This window comes from Ochotona princeps, chromosome 9 (assembly GCF_030435755.1).
Source record: "Ochotona princeps isolate mOchPri1 chromosome 9, mOchPri1.hap1, whole genome shotgun sequence".
In the NCBI taxonomy this organism is placed as follows: domain Eukaryota; kingdom Metazoa; phylum Chordata; class Mammalia; order Lagomorpha; family Ochotonidae; genus Ochotona; species Ochotona princeps.
The window spans coordinates 20,009,122-20,029,616 of NC_080840.1; the positions used below are offsets into that span (position 1 = coordinate 20,009,122).

General features: G+C 41.0%; 1 protein-coding gene across 1 annotated transcript in view; it reads left to right on the plus strand.

Moving 5' to 3' along the window:
• The window catches only part of EIF3H (eukaryotic translation initiation factor 3 subunit H), a 95,560-nt gene extending 84,943 nt beyond the window's left edge, over positions 1-10,617 (plus strand). The window contains exons 6-8 of the mRNA XM_004580690.3: positions 6,313-6,433; positions 8,594-8,726; positions 10,367-10,617. Of these exons, the coding sequence (XP_004580747.1) occupies positions 6,313-6,433; positions 8,594-8,726; positions 10,367-10,464 (352 nt within the window). The 3' untranslated portion in view covers positions 10,465-10,617. The remainder of the gene's footprint in view (positions 1-6,312; positions 6,434-8,593; positions 8,727-10,366) is intronic.
• Positions 10,618-20,495: the final 9,878 nt, after the last annotated feature.

A 20,495-nucleotide genomic window follows, 5' to 3' on the forward strand; every position in this document is an offset into this window, starting at 1 on the left:
TCAGTGTGCAGTTCCGTGGAGTCCCATTGATAACAGCGTTGTTCAGGACTCGGTGCCTCTCAGAATCATCCTTTCACAGCTCATTTTGTGGGTACCAGTTCTCTAATTTACCTGATAAATTTGTCCTATGTTATAAAAAAAGCCAAAACACTGTAATCCATTTCATTCAAAGGAGAGCAAACCCTAATTTCAAAATTTAATTTTATTATGTGGAAATTCTAGTATGCTTACCACAATAGCCTTTACTATTTTCTGTGTAATAGAGGCCTTGAGCTTTTCACACATGAAAAGCAGTTCTGCTTCTATTTCTTCCTTTTAAAAAGTCAACGAAGGGAGAGCAGCACCCACTAAGGATAATAAGCGTAAGTGCATATTTTGGCCCAAACAGACTTAACATTCCATGTCTTGGTTCGCATCTGTTTAACTTAACTGTTCTTAGTTCTTTGTTTCCTTGGCAATAAAATAGAAGACTATGTTATAGAAACTTGTAACAGTTAACTCCCTGTTTGAGTATTCTGGTTGAACTACTGAAAAAATCCACACCAAATTGTTCTTGGTAGTGGGTCTAATTTTCTGTGGATAATCTGAAATAGTTACTTATTTTAATTCCTGGTGCCCTTCAACACATATATGGTATGAGGGTTTTTTTTTTTTTGAAGTGTTTGTTTTGTTATGTATCTAAAGATACAGAGGAAAATTTTTGTATTATAAATGCTTGTAATATCTTGAAAAACATTTGTGTGCTTATAGCAGTGTGGTAGTACCTTATTTATTGATTGATGGTATTTACGTAGTTGATCAGGTTGGAAGGATTCAGGGGAAAGTGGGTGAGACCATTGTTTCATTAGTTTCTTTTTCTTTCTTTCTTTTTTTTTTGTTCTCCTATATCTGGGAAAGGGGGAGACATGTGGAGAAGCTGCATCCAGCTTCCCAACTGCTGCTTCACTTAAGAGCTGGGGGTGGTGACTGCCTGAGCTAGGCATGACTATGGAAGCCTCAAACACTCATGGATACTGGGGTTGGGTACAGGCTGGGCTGGTCTAGGTTGCAGCACCTGCAGCACACCCAAGAATTGGGTGTGGGCTGGGTTGAGCCAGGCCACAATATCTACCTTTTCAGACATAGGCCAGGAGGGAGGGCACAGACTGTTCCGGGTAATGGCCTAGCATCCACTGGCACATATGAGCTCTATGTCTGGGTGTGAGCCTGGTGGGGAAACTTGAGCTGACAGGTGGGACATAGTTCTCCTGCTAATCAGCATGATTCAGACCTGGGTAGTGGTCAGGCTGGGCAAGGCAGTTCCACCTGCCAGCAAGTGTGTGAGTTGCTTGTGGAGAAGTCAGATAGGGCAGGCTCAGGCCAAACCTTAGGACACTGGCATGTGCAGGAATCACCTTGGAGTATGGAACATACCAGGCTAGACTATCACACCTACCAGTTTGCATGAGTCAGGGATGAGAGCTGGGCTGGGCTGCAGTACCTCTCGGCAAGAGTTGAAACTAGGGGTTGATTGGGTCAGACTAGGCTGCAGCATCAGATGGCAGTGGCCGAGACGGGGTGGGCTATGTTGAGCTGTGCCAGAGCAACCACTGGCATGCACGGAATCTGTGGCTGGGAACAGGCCTTATTGGGGAGCTAAGGGGATGCCCAGGTTGGGTTGTGGTTCCCACTGGTGAGTGTGAGAGTTGGAATGGGAACTGCTGTCTGGTCTAGACATGGCTGTAGTGTCCTTCAACATGGGTTTGGACTGAGTTTGGGATGTTCCAGACTGGGCTAGACTCCAGCACTCACTGGTGCTCAGGAGAGCCAGGATGGATGTACAACAAGCTGTGATAGGTCTCGGCTCTTGCTGAACTGCTTCAGAGTTTTGTTGGGGTGTGGGTCAGGTGTGGCTGGGTTGTAACTCCCAACAGTAAGAACTGGGATGGATGTGTGCTGGTTGAACAAAGCCATGGTACTTTTCAGGACAAGAAGTATGCCAGGTCAGGCTGGGCCAAGCACCCAATGGTGTGTGCGACATCTGTGGATAAGAGGAAACCTGTTAGAGGAGCTTGGGGAACTCCTTTGTCAAGGATCAGTTCCTGCAGCTGAGCGCAAGAGTAAAGGCTGGGAGCATCCCAGATCAGACCAGGGTACAGGACCAGCTGGCATATGTGCAGGTCATGTCTGGGGGCAGGATAAGGTGCAGGACAGCAGGGTCGGGCCACAGGACTAGCCTAGTTCACATTAGGGCCGAGACTGGGTGCTGGCTGAGCCAGGTTGGGTAGCAGCACCCACCTGTATGAGCTGGCAGCAGGTGCAGACCAGGCCAGGCCAGGTTACCTGCCAGCAAATGCTGAGGTAAGGTCGGCCATGCCAGACGGGCCGCGGCACCCACCAGACCACCTGAAATATGGTGGAAGGAGTGTGAGGCTGGTAGACAGGCAGCATGTGCTCTCCTGCTGGTCAACTGCTCTCACTGGCAAGCATGGGAGTCTGGCTGGGATAAACCAGGCCAGGGAGGGCTACAACACCTGTTGGTCTGCATGTGAACTGTGTAGCAGGAGAGCAAGGCTGGGTATATCTTATGTTTAAAACATTTTTAGTGGAAAGGGTGGATCTGTTTTACTACTGCATCATTGCTAAAATTAGTGTCTATTGTCTGTTAAAAATTGGTACAAATAATAGCTTTTCCTCTGCATATAGCAGCACTCTCTCCCTTCTTTTTCTCTCCTGTCATTTATCTTTACACAGCCTCCCAACCACAGAGTTCATCTTTTTCTTTGATTTCCCTTTGTGTTAAATGGCCATAAGTAACTTACTCAACATAAGAAACTCATCCTGTGGCTAGTGGCATTTCTTTTGACTTCCTGCAGCTTTATAGGCCTTAGTCCTTTGATTGGCCCATGCTCCTGCAGGCCAGTGGCATCCTCTCTTCCTGCCCTGTTGATCCTCCGCTGCCTTCCTCTCAGATTTTGTTTCTCTTATTTTGTTTATTTATTTATTAGACTTTTGTTAGCTTGTTCCCACTAAAATCATTGTTTTTTATGTTCAGCTCCTTAGACATGAAGAAAGAATATGGCGACCACTAAACCTGAAAAAAACCTTTACATGAATTCATTAGTTGTATGTTTTGCTACAGCCACACCTCTTCTTTTTATCTATCTACATAGATAACTTTTGGAACCATTTGGAAGTAAATTTTACATATGGCTTTCAAGTTCTGAATTCTTAAGCACACATTTCAGAAAGTAAGGACAAGTAAACTTGTAAGCCTACCTCATCTTAAAACTTAAACACTCAAAAAGTAACTTTTGATCTCCTGCCATTTTGCTGTATTTTAACCTGTTTTTTTTTAAAGATGAACTTTTCATAGGAATTTCTATACATCATCATATTTCCTTATTTGCCATTTATCCCCAACATTTTGCACTATACCATATACCATTGTGCAGCATTGACCTCTCACCAAGTTACAGGAGAACCTTTAACCTTAACTTCCCTCTTACATGCTCCTTGTCACAGTTGTTGATTTCTCAGGCCTTATCCCATTGATAACCAAACTTCCAACTTTTTTTTTTGTGGTCACAAATTCAGCTCCGTGGATTGGCTGTCCTTCTCCAAGTGAGTGAACTTTGTTGCCAATCTCTAGATATTTCAGGACCTGTTTTCTCTCCTGCTCCAACCCATATGCATTATTGTGGTGATTTTTGTCTGCTCTGTCCTTCACTGTCTTAGGCTGGGACCTTTTAATTTTTCCTTGCTGATTATTTTCAGAGTTTTTTTTTTCCTGAGTTAAGTGATCTTACTAAATTCAGGTTGTGTGCTCATACTGCTCTTTGGCTTAAAATCTTTGCTAATTTCCTTATTGTTCTTAGAGTAAGAGCCAAATGTATAGTCCAGCTTCCAGGTCTGTATACCATGGTCTTTGCCTCCCTTACTTTGTAATTCTGCTTTTCCTAGTTCTTCCTAGTGTTCCCAGTAGGGTTCCTGCTGTATTTAGTTATTGACACTTTTCATGGGGTGTTCTCTAGGTGGGAATGTGGTGTTTGTGTCCATTATCTTTGAAATCATTCTTTTCCATTCTTCCCCATCTGTCTCTAACCCCTCCTCAAAATTCCAAAATTTAGTCATCTCATAATCAGGAAAAGTTTTGACTTAATGCTACCAAAGTATTCTTTATTCTTTTGTGGTACAATTCTTGTAGCTTTTACTGGTTTTGTGTTGTATTTTTATGTTTGCATTCCTTTCTTCTTATGTAGTGTTAAGGTCAACAATATCTTTTATAATTTAATCCTCAGTTTATATTGCAGTGACTTGAAAGTATGTCCTTAGTAATATGTGCCGAAACAATGTGAGATGTGGTATTATTAAACTCTAATCCTGGAGTTTCCTGGAAAACGGTGAACTGTTACCTGGAAGAAGATAGGAATAAGTACTCACCTGGCATCCTAGGCGGGGTTAATGTTTTAACATTAAAATTGGTTCATAAAACTGTTGCAATAAGATAAATATGAAATATAACTAAACATTAAGACTTAGTATTTTAGACAGTTGAAGTCATTAAGCGTGGTTGTTGGGCCCTAGTTACTGAGGAGATGGCGCACTGGGAGGAGATCAGGTCTGTGCTCGCTCTTCACTTTGAGAAGAAGGCAGAGCTTTCTGATTTTCTTGAGGTTACAGACGGAATCCATATTTTAAGTAGACTTATTTATATTCATGCCTGTTATTTTAAAGCCATTTATTCCTTAGGCCTTTCCTTTTTTGTAAGTGTGATAACCACCCAGTTGGCTGTTCAGGTCAGGAAATGAAGCGTTCATTGTGACTTCCCCTCCCTGTCAAAGAAGATCACCAGCTTACCTCCAGATCAGTGCCTCTCCCTTCACTCTGTGCACTGCCACAAACCTAGTTGAAGCTACCACTTCTTATCTTTGGCGTATCACAGTAGTATTAAGGAACTAGTTATTTCAGTGGAGAGAAATTCACCAAATTCACCTTTTTAAACTGTCCCAAGGCAGTGATTTGTGGCATATTACGGTGTTTGACACTGTTAACTAATTCCAGAATCTTTTCACCACCCTGTCACCATTAAGCAGACACTCTCCGCCCCCCGTCCCTTACAGACAGTAGCTATTTTCTGTCCCTATAGATTTGTCTGTTCTGAACTTTATCAGTGGAATCCTATAGTAAGGTTCCAGGTTTTGATTTCATGGTCTCTCTATATTGTAGCAGAGTGATCATCTCAGAATTGAAAACAAAACATGCTTAACTCCTGAACAGGCATTTGCATAAGAATTGGGAGATCTCCGTTGCTTAGTCAGTGCTTGGAGGTGTGTGATGCTGATGGGCTTCCCATGCGCACCTAGTGTGGAGGCCTCCTCTGGTAGCAGAAGTGCTTACTTGCCCATCAGAGGCCTTCTCCGTTTGTGGTGTTTTCTACTAAGAATACTTTGGCATGACTGATTCTCAGTCTCTCACTTTCAGCCCGTCCTCTTTTCAAGCAGGAGATGTGACTGTGCTTTAAAGAAAGCTGCTCCTCTTCTCCAACTCTAATTATTTACATGCTCAGTGAAGATAGAGACCATCCTGTGTCATTCACTATTGTCCCTCTGTTTCATAATACTGAAGCTGGCACATCCTGGGAGTTTAATAAATATGTTTTAAATTAATGAATGTGCAACTGCTTTTGTCAGAAAGCTATTTTAAGCACACATGTGTGGTGGTTGTTCAGTCTTTCCCACAGTGGAGTAGGCTGAAATCAGTGACGTAGTGGCCATTGTAACAATAATCAGCCTCACTTTATAAAGAGATTACAGTATGTGAGACACAACAGAAATTTCTAGACAGAAATTTTCTGCTACCGTTAGAAAAAAGACAGGAGGAAAGGAACCTCTTGTGGCTTTGCAGAATAAACACCATTGTTGCCCATGTAGAACCTGGTGACATGAGCATAGTAGTCAAATGTGAGGTGTCTGCATGACTCTTGCGTAGGGTTTCTCTGACTTAAATGCTCTGGAATATATTGCAGGAGAGGAGGTGTTGAGGATAACAATTCAGGTTTTAGTTGGACTTCTCATTAGGCAGTTCCTACCTTGACATACTTGTTCTGTCACCATGAAAAATTAAGCTATTTTAGGTGCTTCTCGCATTACAATTGTTGGTTCAAGATGAAAAGTGAACTGGCTGTGTTCTCTCCTCCATGTTGACTATATACATTTGGGTGCTTCATTTTTTAGCAAAAGGGAGATCAAGTTAACATTTCAGAACTTTTCACAGTGTTGACAAGCCATGGATTAAAGTAGAATGTGTCATTCTAGTTCCTTTATGTTTCAGCAATCACTTGGGGAAGAATCTACAGTTGTTGATGGACAGAGTGGATGAAATGAGCCAAGATATTGTTAAATACAACACCTACATGAGGAATACAAGCAAACAGCAGCAGCAGAAACATCAGGTTGGTATTAATGGGAAAATCCAAATATTCTACACAGTATGCTTTAGGGGTCACATTCAGAATTATCTAAATTACTTTTGGTGAAGCATTGTGCCCTAATAACTATCATTATTTCACATTATTTTTACATAGTATGTTTCTGATAGATTATTTACATTATATTATAACTTAAAAATACCTTTTCTTAGAATTGGTATATAAGCTAAGGATGTAATGCCAAAGTTATGCAAATAAGAGATACATTTATTAAGAAAATCAGAAGCAAAGAGATTTCAGAGTGTCACAGCTCATTTCTTTACTAACTGTAATTGGTTTGGTAGAGGCTCATTGCAGCTTAGTTAGCAATCTTCTGTTCATTAAAAAAAAGCTCAGTGATTGTGATTAAGAGTAGGTAATTTTGATAGGAAATAGTAGACCAACTGCTGTGAAATAGATAGTATAATACAGACAAAATATTCTAACGTAGCACATATGTCCTGCTATGGCTGTTTAACCTTTTCCTTATTAGTGTTGCCTGAAGGTTAAATATTTTTCCAGTTCCTAGAATGTTGCTTTGGGACTGTATTGCTCAGAATGTTCTTAGCATTTGAATTAGAGATACATTGGTTCTGAAATGCTTATCTGTGAAAGTAGTGTTTGTATATGTAACCACTCTGTGTTCATTAAAATCTGCTTTAAACATGATGTTATTAAATGTAGACTTCTTAGCATAACTACATTGACCTGAGAGTACTGGGTTGCATTTTTTTTTAACAGCGGAGTTTGTATATAATCAAAATTTTAAAACTTTGATTTTACTGAGTTTGAGTATGTAAATCTATAAAGTATCTTTTAAACCAAAAGATGGTTGTTAGAAATCTTTGGTAACCTGGTGAGATGAGAGGGCCACTCCAGATTGATTTCATCAGTCTGTTCCTCCATAGAAAGGAAATTTGCTTAAGGGATCAAATTGAGTATTAGTTACCTATGAGACAGTTAGATCTGGAAAATGCTCTTATAGGTGCCATTCAAAATTCTGATGTCTTAAAATTTTGTATTTGATATTTGCTCCCACCTTGTACCCTCTATATTCCTTCTGCGAGTTGTCTTATTTCCAGTCTTGCACCCTGTAGTAAGTACACAAATCTTCACAAAACAAGCTAAACTACTTCCCCCTTTTTAGGAAGAACTGTAATTTTCCTTAATTTTTATTGGAATCCAGAGACTCTACATGCTCAATTTGTTTTCTTATTGCTTGACCTTTTAAACTTGTTTATGGAATGATAGCTCTGTCACTGGTGGGAGAAGTCCATAAGTGCAATCTCTTAATGGTAGTTGGCATGTACGTTTTTGCCTTGATATGTGCTTCTGAGTATAGCTCTCCGCATCTTCTCTTCAGAGAATCATAGACATGCAGAGGTTGAAAATCGTGAGTCTTTTTCTTTTTTAAAGATTTATTTTTTTCTTGGAAAGGCAGATTTAGAGAGAGAAGGAGATACAGAAAGAAAAATCTTCCATCCACTGATTCACTCCCCAAAGGGGCCTGCAATGACTGGAGCTAAGCTGATCCAGAGTCAGCAGTCAGGAGCTTCTTCTGGTTCTTCCTCTTGGGCACAGGGTCCGAAAGCTTTGGGCCGTTCTCTACTGCTTTCACAGGCCACAGACGGGAAGTTAGATGGGAAGTGGAGCAGCCAGAATACAAACCGTTACCCATCTAGGATCTGGGTAGTGACAAGGCAAGGATTTAGCTACTAGGCCATGAGTCTTTTTCTGAACTAGCATTGATCCTTGACTGTGGAGGGAAGGCACAGGTGGTTGTCTGTAAACAGTAGAGATAACATCATTGATATTGTTGCTCTAAGTCAGGAGGGAGTAATTGCTCAGTATGCTCTTTCTTGCTACAGTTAATTTGAGGCATTTATCCCATTGTTCTTAATAATGAAGGTACTCCCTTTCACTCACTAGTTAAGAGCTTCCTTGCCTCTAAGACCTCTGGTAATTACATAACCAGTTTGGCTTCCTAGGTCATTAGTTAAATAAACTTAGAGTTCAAAATGACATATTCAGGTAACATAGCTTGTCTTCAAACAAGTTAGCAAATTACGAAATAGGATTGAGATCAGTGAGATTTTGATGATGTAGAAAGGAGATCTTTTTTCCCCCTCTTTTTTTGGATTTTAGTATCAGCAACGGCGCCAGCAGGAGAACATGCAGCGTCAGAGTAGAGGTGAGCCCCCACTCCCGGAAGAGGACTTGTCCAAGCTCTTCAAGCCACCCCAGCCACCTGCGAGGATGGATTCACTGCTTATTGCAGGTACTGTTAACCTGTGTAAAACACAGCTCCCTCTCTCTGTTCCTTAGGAAGTAGGAGACACTGAGAAACAGATAAACAGAAGAATATGCTTTGCATGAAAGCTAGTATATTTAAGATGGTTAAACAATGAATTTGAATTTAGTACTTAAATTTCTGAAACAAACTGGAGATTTTTTGTTACTCATGCTTCACTCGAGTTGTCTTTTAACTTTTTTTTGAGATGGGTAATATAAGCTGTCTTAAAGAGAACTTTTTTGACTCATCTTCCATTGAATCAAAAAAATGCGGAGACAGCTTATATCAGAAAGATTATTTAGCTGAAGCCTGTTTACTCTTTGTAACACTGCACAGTGGATACTTGTGTTGACTTTTCCAACTTTTCCCTTACTTTGAATTAAATGGTAACATTGTGGAGATAATTCTGAATAAACATTGTCTAAATATATATAACCATTATCACCTATTTTTTTAAAGATGCATTTGTTTTTATTGGAAAGACAGATTTACAGAGAGAAGGAGAGACAGAAAGATTTTCCTGCTTGTTCACTTCCCAAATGGCTGCTATAGCTGGAGCTGAGCCAATCCAAAGCCAAGGGCAAGGAGGTCTTCCCTCTGGGTGCAGGGTCCCAACGACTTGAGCCTTTCTCCACTGCCTTCCCAAGCCACAAACAGGGAGCTGGATTGGAAATGCAACAGCTGGGACAAAAACAGTGCCAAATAAGGGGGGCTGGTGCTGGTAGATGGAGGATTATTAGCCCATTTGACCATGCACTGGCCGTTATCACCTCTTTTAAGTGGTGGAGATCTTGTGTCCTAAAACCTGATTTGGGTATATGGCATTTATGCAGCTGTTTAGGGGATAATTCAATTTCTCTACAAATGTTATCAAGCACAATTTGATTCTTTCAGCTAGTTATCTGTGGGAAATTTCTATCAGTGAAAATCCTACTCAAGGAAAAATTGAATTTTTCACAATTTTCTTAGTTTTGTTGAAACATTTTTAGTGTGTATATGGAAAATCTTAAAACTTGCTAGTACTTATATCCATCAAATTTGGGAAGCTGAGACGAGGTCCAATTCAAGAAGAATTGTGCTTGTATCTTCTGGGACTATGTACCTGTGGTGTCAGATGAAATCACTGATTTTGAGATATGAAATCAATTCTAGTTCCCTGCTCCTGAGTGAATTCTTCTCTCTTGCTGTCTTGGCTGAGAGCACTTACATATTTTCAAAGCACATGCTCAACATTGCTGATGTGTTTTCGCGTGGGCAGGTGCCTCCAGCCTGCTGAAGAGTTCCAGTTCCGTGTTCTCCACTGTCTTACTTCAGAGTTGCTCTCATCTGCCCAGGCATTGCAATGTCATGGACAGTTAACATGTTCTCAAGACAGATTGCCTTTTTCAAATGCTGCTGCTCTCCCTCCATTCTTAATGCTGGCAAGAGTGGAAGGTAGCTTATTTGAACAAACCAAAACTTACTCTCTTTTTTATTCCTAATGGTAAAATTGAAAATTTGATTCTTACCATGAACTCTGCATTCAAAAACCAAGCAAAATAGTACTGATTGTTTATGAAGCAGTTGTCAGGCTCATGTTACCATTTGTGCAACATTCCGACTGTTTCCCTCTCTCAAATGCACAGGCCAGATCAACACTTACTGCCAGAACATCAAGGAGTTCACTGCCCAGAACTTGGGCAAACTCTTCATGGCGCAGGCTCTTCAAGAATACAACAACTAAGAAAATGAAGTTCCCAGAAAAGGAGTTACACGGACTGTTTGGCAAACCTTAGAAGAAATATACTTGCATAATCAGAAGCACAGAGAATTGCTTTGATGTTGTTTTTGCTGATGCTGTCTTTGTAACCCAAAATAAAATAAAACAAAATCTTGACTTTTTGTTTGATATTTAGATATCTTTTCTATATAGTTGGGTGTTTTGCTTATACTTACTTGTTTGCAAAAGGTAAAACAGAAGTTTACCAGAGGCTGAGGCCGAAGACTTCACTGACCTGACTGCTTTTCAGGTGCCACATTTCAATCTTTGTCCAGCTCTGTGTAGTTCAGCTCCTTCCCTGGAGGCCACCACTGTCAGTTTTTATACTTTGCTGTTCTTAAATGAATACCTCTGGAAGTCTGAGCCCTGGAATCATTTGACCTGTATTCCATAAGTTGAACTGTTCATTTATTCAGGTGACAGCCAATCAGTCCCAATACTCACTGGCCACAGGAATTTTTTAAAAGGAAGAATTTATGTCAGCAAAGGGCTAGAAATTACATAAAAATAAAACCCACTTTGATATATTTTATTTAGAAACCATTTTTTGGTCTGTCTTTACCATGAAAAGTACTGCTGAGGCCAGCTCTGTGGTGTTAGCAGGTGAAACTGCTACTTATGGGTACCAACATACCATATAGATTCTGGTTTGAGTTTTGACTGCACCACTTCCAATCCAGTTCCCTGCTGATGTGCCTGGGAAAACAGTGGAGGAAAGCCCAAGTGCTTGGGCCCCTGCACTTACGTGGAAGACCCAGGTGAAGTTCCTGTCTCCTACCTTCAGACTGGTCCAGCTGTGGCTATTGAGGACATTTGGGGAGTTGATCAGTGGATAGAAAATCTCTGTTTCTCCCACCCACTTTCTGTAACCCTGCCTTTCAATTAAATAAATGAACTTTGAAAGCAAAATTAAGAATAAATTCTGCTGTCAGTGTTTTGAATGGAAGCACGAAAGAATTGAAAAAAATGGGATTTAATGATTTTGTATTTGAAAGATTATCACAGATGTTGCTGTGTAGGTTAACACCTAAAATTGCTGAGGGTCTGGCAGCTGGTGGGGGTGTGCCTGGGAGACTCTCAAGCGGTAACCCATGAGGGACTCAACAAAGGGAAATAGAGGCTCCGGGACATTGAGACAACATTGTCTGGATTCAGCAACCAGATCAGATTGAAGCATTCCTCACTTTTCTGAGCTGAGAAGTGGGAACGAGTGAGTGTCCTCATAGTATGGTTTGCTCATTGGGGTAGAGTATTATACCGTTGTGGTTTCGTGGTGCAGACATTTGCTGTGTGTTTATCATGAGGGGTTGTAAGCAGGCAGACTATCCGGAATATTGAACTGGGTTGTTCTTAATTTGAGTTCCTTGAGTATCCTTCCAGTATCCAAGTACTTGCCTGCCAGTGTAACCGTTTTCCTTGGGCATATTTCTAAATGTGAACTTAGAGGTCAAAGGGTATGTGAAATTTAAGGGATTTTAGATGTATGCTAACTTGCCTTCAGGAAAGGTGCTGCTCTTTGCACCGCTGCTAGTACTGACTCCTGATGTGTGTGACTTTGAACTCAGGAGATGTATGTGAGAAGTCCAACTTGTCCAGTGAACGCCATGCTGTGTTGGTTCATTTCCCGGCATTCTCATTGCCTAGATTTGAAATCTTATTGCTGAGTTACAGTATTTTTAGTCAGAGCAAAATGAAAGGAAGGAAAATCTGTTCACACATGACCTTCATTACTTTTTTCTCATAAGATTAATAATCTAGTTTTTAAAAGTTGTAGTTCTTGAATTCCTTTTGATTTATTCAGTTTCCATAATTCAGTGATATGTGAGCACATATTTAATGGAAGATTTCAGTAGTTTTTGATTGAGGAACTATTGTAGTGGGGAAAAAAACCTGTTTAGGAAAACATGTCAATGGAAGTTGAATTTGCCACAGTCTGTGGTGTTAGGAAAGAACTTCTGTTCAGCATTGGATTTGGGTGTTGTATTCTGACATTTTTCAGGAACAAATACATGTGGCTCATCTTCTATAAATATTTGCAGTTTCTTCAAATTAAAATGAGAGAAGCCCATAAATGTAGTACCAGGTCTAGTAAATCATTCACTTGCATAAGAGCAAAAAGACCAGAAAAGTTAGTATGTTATTCTAATGGGAAATTGGATGTTAAAAAGCAAGAAAGTAAAACATCTTAACATTAATTCCATAATCATTGGTAATGCTGTATAAAAAGTGCTGGAAAATAAAGGATCCTTTAATTACTTGGTGTTAGGATCCAATGTGAAGTGACCATGCCAAGCCAGTCAACTTAGCTGTCACTCGGACATTTGATATCCATGGTGAGAATATTCAACATCTCTAAGCAACATTGAGATGTTATAGTACTCAGGTGTAAGGCTGTATTTACCACTTCGTGCAGCATATATTCAAAAAGGGAAAACCCACAAATTGCTTACTCTGCTGTCCAACAGGGTTTATACCTTTTCTTTTCTTTTCTTTTTTTTTTTTTTATTATTTGAAAGATACATTTGTTTTAGTTTATTTTTTTTTTTATTAATTACATTGCATTATGTGACACAGTTTTATAGGCTCTGGGATTCCCCCTTGCCTTTTAATTGTCATCTCCTTGTTTCCCAATACCTCGGCCTCTGCTTGTCGCCATCCTTTCTGTCTGTCAGTGCAGTTCAGGTTGTCTTAATTCAGTTAGCGTGTACTCTGCAGTTCCATGCATTTTTAAAGACTGTAGTACTCAATTTTGTGTGTTTTTCGGACTTAAAAAAAATCCATTCATCTGTTGACAAACCCTTATATTGATTCCATAACCTGTCTTGGCTCCTTAATGCCTTTGGTATCAATGTAAACTAAGTATTTTTTTCCATTTTTGGAAACTTGGAAATGTACATACAGATATCTGATAAACTAAAATGAAGTGTGATATGATTTCTCATTTACAATATCTCAATATTTGAAGTTTAGTGTCTTCCCAATTGTTACTACATTGTTCACACTGTGGTTTTTATACCATCCTTTAGGAAATTGGTCAGTTTTTTTTTTACCGTGCTAGTGTTGAACTCTGTGTAGATATCATAAAGTTATGAGTTTGTTTTTTGTTTTTTTGTTTCTCTTTTATTACCTAATTCAAGTACAGATAATTCAGGTAATGTCAAACACTCACACGATTATATACAGACAAGATACAGGTTCTGTCCTTGATCTGGTGGCAAATGCTGCAGGAGCCGAAGATAAAACCAAGCCAATGCAAGATGAATTCCTAAGTACTTGAAAGAGGGCTTTAGGCCATCTCAACAGAGGATCCTTTCTCAATTGGACATAATAATATGGAAGGATAGATACATACCTCAATCTGTTAAAACTGAGGAAAGGGAAAAGCAGTGCATGGTTTCTGGATCCTACAATGCTGCCATATTGGATTTGGAACCTGCTTTTAGTAAGTGGTAACTCCCTAGTTGGAGTCCAAACCCGTCTGAATGGATTCAAATGCGTTGGTTTGACTCCTCGTTTTTTTTTTGAGAAAAGGCTGTGGAAAAAGAGCCAGAGGTGCTGGGGAATTGTATCTTGCTGGAGCAGAGTGCTGCAGCCCATGGTGCCCATTGTCTTGAGATGAATTTTTCCATAAGTGGATAACGCATCCCAAGTTTGTCTGGCACCACAGTACTTCTAGAACTCAGAATGGATATGTGGGAGGCTTTTATAGGAATACAGTTCATCAGTGCAACAGTGGTCTCCGCGAGCCATGACCCCAGGTCTGAGGAATTTGGGCCGCTGCAAAGGATTTTGTTCAAGGCCAGGCATTTTTGCACTGTGTCTTCCTTATTCTCATAGACAGTTAAGCCTTTAGCATTCACGATCATATGAGCAGTTTCGTAGACTCACAGTTTTATTATGTGGGATTAGATGTTGAGATCACTTGTATTTGCTTATGATTGGGTTATGCAATCTTTTTAAAATCATTTCATTGAATCAGTGGCAAGAAGTTTGCTGAAGAGTGGCTCTATCCTCAGGCTTACTAACTTCAGTATGCCCTGGAACTGTCATGAGTTGAGGGGATTAAAGAGGTAAAGCTGAGTTCATGCCTATTCTAGGGTTTGCTAGAAGTACTTTAAAAAAGGTTCAGGTACATTTCCATATGTGTTATCATTCTCTAAAACTAGCATAAATCCCAATTTTTCTGATGCTGTCTTGCAAAAACAAAAAAGATGCTTTCTCTTATAATCCAACAATTCATGCTTTTGAACAAAAGTGAAAGACTACAACTTTTTCATCAGACTCAGTTTTAACATTGCTTCTTTTTTTAAAAAAGATTTATTTTTATTGCAAAGTCATATGCAGAGAGAAGGAGAGACAGAGAGGAAGATCTTCCATCTGCTGATTTACTCCCCAAGGGATCACAACGACTGGTGCTGTGCTGATCCGAAGCCAGGAGCCAGGAACTTCCTCTAGGTCTCCTATGCAGGTGCAGGGTCCCAAGACTTTGGGCCGTCCTTGACTGCTTTCCCAGGCCGCAAGCAGGGAGCTGGATGGGAAGTGGGGCTGCAGGGATTAGAACCAGCGTAACATGACTTATTTCTCAGCTCGCTTATTTAAAGTTGACTACAGTAGCAAAAAAATATTCCTATTACTTTGGCAATTATGTCATCCTATAAGGCAAACTCAGGTGTTGCTTTTATTTCCTTCAGTAATTTCTCCTTGACCCTTCTTCAGGGCACAGCCATTTCTGGCACCTTCCATCTTTTGTGGACATGGAGGCAAAGGATTTGTTTAACTTTTGTCGAGCAGTGTTTACCACTTCTGACGGTAAATGCTCCTTGCCTTCTCTTGGACTGAAGTCTTTCTTACCAATGTCTTCCTTTTGTGTGTACTGGAGACAGTTTTTATTTTGTCAGGCCCCCTGGGTAATCTCTCCACCTTTGTTTATCTTGTCATTTGGCTTTCCCTGGCTTAACTCATTTCTCATTTCCATCTGCTTGTAATACTTTAGTTTTGATTCTTGCCCTTTTCCATTTTGAAATTTTCATAATTGCATTTCATTTTTAAAATAGTCACAAAGATCCTAACTTGTTCCATAATCTAATCGTGTGCCTCTGCATGTCATACTTCTGCAATCGGACAGGCACGTGTCCCAATAACCTCATCTGGATCACAGTGATGCATGTAGCTCCTGTTAGTGCTAATGAAAGGTCTTCATGTGCATTATGGAGAAACTAGACCTCTAATGAGATACAGAGAGGAATTGCTACTGATGATTTCCACTTCTAACCCACTGTACTATGACAGGAATGCACTCTGAGGAGGCAATGGGCCAAAGAAATACAAAATGCATGTGCTAAGTGAAACCTCTGTTCTGGTCTTAATGAGCGGGAGGTATTGTTTTGGCTTGTGATCTCTGACATTCTATACCTGCTGAAGGAGAGCCCTGTTGTAATTGGAGGCAAAAGAACTAGGTACTTGGAGAAAAAAAAAAGCAAATGACACACCATGTCTTAAAGCAGCTTTTAAGAGATCTCCATTAATATATAATTTTACATTTCCCATAGTGCATGCTCACCTATTTTCTCATCTTGCGTGAGGAATACAAATGCATTGTGAAGCCAGTGTGCTTGGTACTGAAAATAAATACTAAGAGAACGAGACAGCACCATTCTTGCTCAGTGCTGATGAAACCGAACTTCAAAAAGGTGATATCAGGTGAAAGCCAAGCCAGCCCTGAATATAGGATTAGGACCGGAGCTCGGCCTCTGCACAGTGTAGCCTGCCTCCTTACCTTGACCCTCTGAAAACAGTTTAACATACCTTCCTCTTGATGAGAAAGCCTCATTTCCATTGTGAACTCTTCCCTCCTCTCCCCTTGCCAAGGGACTTTTTCTCTCCTAATCCACCTGATCCCCCGGACTCATGACATTCCAGTGTGAACCCTTAACGGCTGTGATTATAATTGGATCAGACTAACACCATACCCAGTCCGTGACCCTTTCCTGATAAGTAGGAATGGAGACTTGAGTCTTTACTGTGTCTGGCAGATTTCTTAAATTGACACTATCTGAACTCTCTGACTCTGAGTTCTGGCCTGAGAAGAAAAGCATGGCCTGCGGTAGGGGCGCATACCGCTTGCTGGGCGCATACGGCCCTGGAAATCATCTGGTTCGTCCCTGCCAAGGCATCTGCAAGAAAGGGTCAGAATTCAGCTCATCTACAGCAGGGCAGTTATTGAAGTTGATAATTTGGCCCTCAAATGATATTATAAATGTCCTAGTGGCCCTCGGGGAAAATAAAGGTTCTCCACCCCTGGTTAGGGGAAGAGGCGGCAGAAACCAGAAGCTGAATTCTTCCTGGATTCCTGCACACTTGGGTTTTGTTAGAGTCCCTTTCTGAGGCCTGTTTGGACTCTGCCCTTGCATCTCACAGAAACACTTTTGAATCATCTGAGCAACACTGTCGTCTGTCCTACCCTCCCCTCTCCCCTCCTTTTTGGCCTTCAGTGACTTTGAGTTGGTTGCTGTTGGTTTTGCTCTCCAATTCAAAAGAATCTAACCAAACCCATGTATGTGCCAAGACTTAGTTGCCATTAATCCTCAGTAGATTCAAGACTACAACAGATTCAATAGATGAAGGCTGCAGCCTGAAGAAGCACTAGGAGGATAAAAGTGATTTTGTAAATATGATAGTAGAGCAGGAGATGGCCTAGCCCCGTGTCTGTTACCACTAACAACCCCTGCGCTGCACTTGACATCAGTGCAGAATCACCTACTGATAAACGCTGTGTCTGGAACAGTCTAGGTCATTTACCCTCCTTTTGAATTAGTCTGTGCCTCAGCATTTCTTGAATGGTGTTTTTGAAATACTCTGATATACCATGGGTGAGATGTGTTCTTTGTTGCACGTAGAGCATAAAGATTCACAGCAGCTCTAGAGGAAACACGGCTTAGATGTTAATTAAGCATCTCTGGAATCCTCCCCCCCCCCCCCCCCCCCCCCCGCCATCAGGCTCGCTCTCCCACCTGGCAAGTGGATGTAAAAGGGGAGCTTTTGCTGCTCTGCTGGGATTGGTGAGGAAAACAGGTGGCGGGTTATTCTAAATTTGGTCTGAGATGAAAACATTTCAGGCAAACAAAATTAAGCTGGATCCTTTTGACAAGTATTTCTTGAGAGATGCAGATGTCAGTTTTATTAAAGTACAAATCTACATTGGAAAAGGAAATGACCGAAGGCGTGTGAGTAGTACATGCTCACCTTATTTGGGAAAATTTCAATTCGCTGTTGCCTGTGGCTTCAAGGCAATCCTACTGTGGAGTCCATTCCCTGTTAACTTCAGTGAGAAGGGGAACCGCAGGCATTTTTTAGGGAACAAAGACATTTGCATTTGTGATGTTCCTGTCATTCTGTTCATGCTTCTGTGAATTCACAAATGTACGGAAATTCAGAAATCATCTGGGGTAGGAGAGGGAGAAAGGGAAGGTGTTGATTTCGCATTTTGATGAAGCCCTGATGTGGCAAATCTCAGATGACAATCTTCCCATCTTGTACTGACGGACTGTAGCAGTTTTGGGGGTTTCTGCCGGGAAGCTGTTAGAGGCTGGTGATGGAAACCCTGCACGGATTTTGGACGTATTCAGTGTGTTAGTAGTAAGTCATTGCTCCCAATTTCAGGATTCTCTTCCTCTGACCAGACTCTTGTCTCTCATTGCCTTGAGAAGGAAAGACCAACCAGTCAGTCAACACTGGACTGACACTTGTATCCGAAAACATCCATGGTGTGTACTTGTCATTTTGGTGCTTGGATTTGGTTCTTTCTTTCTTTTTTTTTTTAACTTTCTGACGCTTCGGAGGTAAAGTCTGTCTCCATCTGTAATATGCAAGTGGTTTTCAGTGTTGCTGTCGAAGCACATCATAGGCCCTGGGTGGAAGGACAGACTGGCATTTTTTAGGGTCTTCATCACCAGGGGTGTCACTCTGTACCATGAGTGCCTGCAAGGACATTATGTCTATTCCTCAAGTGGGACCAAACAGTGCGAAGATGAGAGGGTGGTAAGTCCTGATCCTCCAGCAGCTTCCACAAGAGCTTCTCTGAATATGGCCCCCGAGTGAGCATCAGCTGCAAATTAGGTAGAAATTAAATATGTCTCAGGCCTCCATTCAGACCTTCTCAGGGGCTTGGAGGCACAGTATCACCAGCACCCCTGCCATGGTGTTGCTTGCCCAACTTTGCTCTGTGCAATGCTTCAGGGATCTGGTGGTGTAGCCTGGGGAGCTTTTAAAAAATTAAGGTCAGAAATAAGGCCTGAAAAATTTTTATTTTATTAGTGTTATTTAAGTTGCCAGATGATATTAGTGAGCCAGAATGCAATAAAGCATTATAACTAGCCACCTGGATGTAGAGGTTAGGAGTACTAGAACCCTTGTCAGGACATGGAAGAAGAGGAGGAGGAAGCCAAAAGGCTGGCAAGACCCATGGCTGCACAGGGCTTTTATGCCACAAGCCTGAAACAACAGTAGGGCTTTGTTAGCTGGACAGAGCCTGTGTGTAGTAAAAAAAAAAAAAAAAGCAAATGCATGTCACTTCACAACATTGCACGGAGAAAAGCCTCCATGCTGTTAATTTTGTCAAATCTATGCTGAATTCTGGCAAAGGCAGGGAAGAGAAATTATGACAAGCTGCCTCCTATCCTCACCCTGAACTCCAGAAATTAGGATCAGTGAGTCAGATGAAATATGACAGTTGCTTGTGTTGCACACCAGGCTTCCTTGGTTTGATTCCTCTGCCTCCTGACTCCAGTTCCCTGCCCGTGCACCTGGTGGCTCAGGTCAATGACTTCCTGAGGGGAGAGACCTGGATTGTATGCCTGCAGCCTGCCTGGGACCTTGTATGGGTTCTAACCCTTAAAAGGTCTTTGGTTATTGAACTAGTGATGAAACTGTACTTTTTCCACTGCCAGTGTCTCAAACAAAAATGAAGACAGTTTAGAATATAGTTTTTTAATAAAATAGAATGTCTAAACACAAACCTCATACTTTATAAAGCAGAAACACGCTCATGCGTGTGGGGGGAGGAATTCACATCATTCTCTGCATTGCTATTCCATCAGAATCATGGGCAGTTTTGTTCAGCTGACATTTTCCCCCCAAAATATGACCTCTTGTCTTTTTAGGAGATTTTTCATGTATTTGAGAAATGCTGATCGAATGTTAAGCACCTTACCAAGAATTCAGCCTTTGATGAAAGAATTTCTTTGGGCACACTTACAAAATTATAGGAAGATACCTTTTAACAAGTTGCAAGGTCTCAGTGCTCAGTCTGTTGAAAATGGAGAGGCCCTATATCACATGGAGGACCATGTACGCACACCGCAGGGCGACTGAAGCCATCAGTGGAGGCACTGGGGATAGAAGCTTCCATTTTCCTTCTGCAAATATCCCTTTCTTCCCCTCAGCTTCATTCTCCCCCCCATTCTTTTCAGTCCTTTCTGGAATGATCTTTATTTCCTTTCAAAAAGAGCTTATAGCAATTTAATTTATTACAGCCTGCATTTGAAACTTTGGGAAAATGAAAAGTAATTGGAAGGTAACAGTAGCAGCTGCCTAACCAGTTGTTTCAAAATATGGCAATAAAATATTAAGCTTGAGATGTGCTATTTTTGTGCATGAATGTCTGTCATTGGTTGTGAGATTTCTAACCACCCTACCAAGTCGATATTTTATGAGAGGGCAGGTGAGGACGCTTCTAATATGTTATAAACTGAAATATTTTCCCCAAGGAACAAAGGGTATTGATGATTAAAAGAAAATCACTCGCAGCTGCATGAGTATTGACCTGGACTAGAAGGTCACGTCAAATTTTGGATAAAAATCTATTGGCCAAAGCCTGCATAAATCCAAATACTTCAGCAGAGAGGGAGGTTAGGCAGTTTGATGGAAGTACTGGGGTAGTTGGAGTGTATGAAGTGAACATCCAGGCAGCACCACTCAAGCAAGGAGTTTCGTTATGC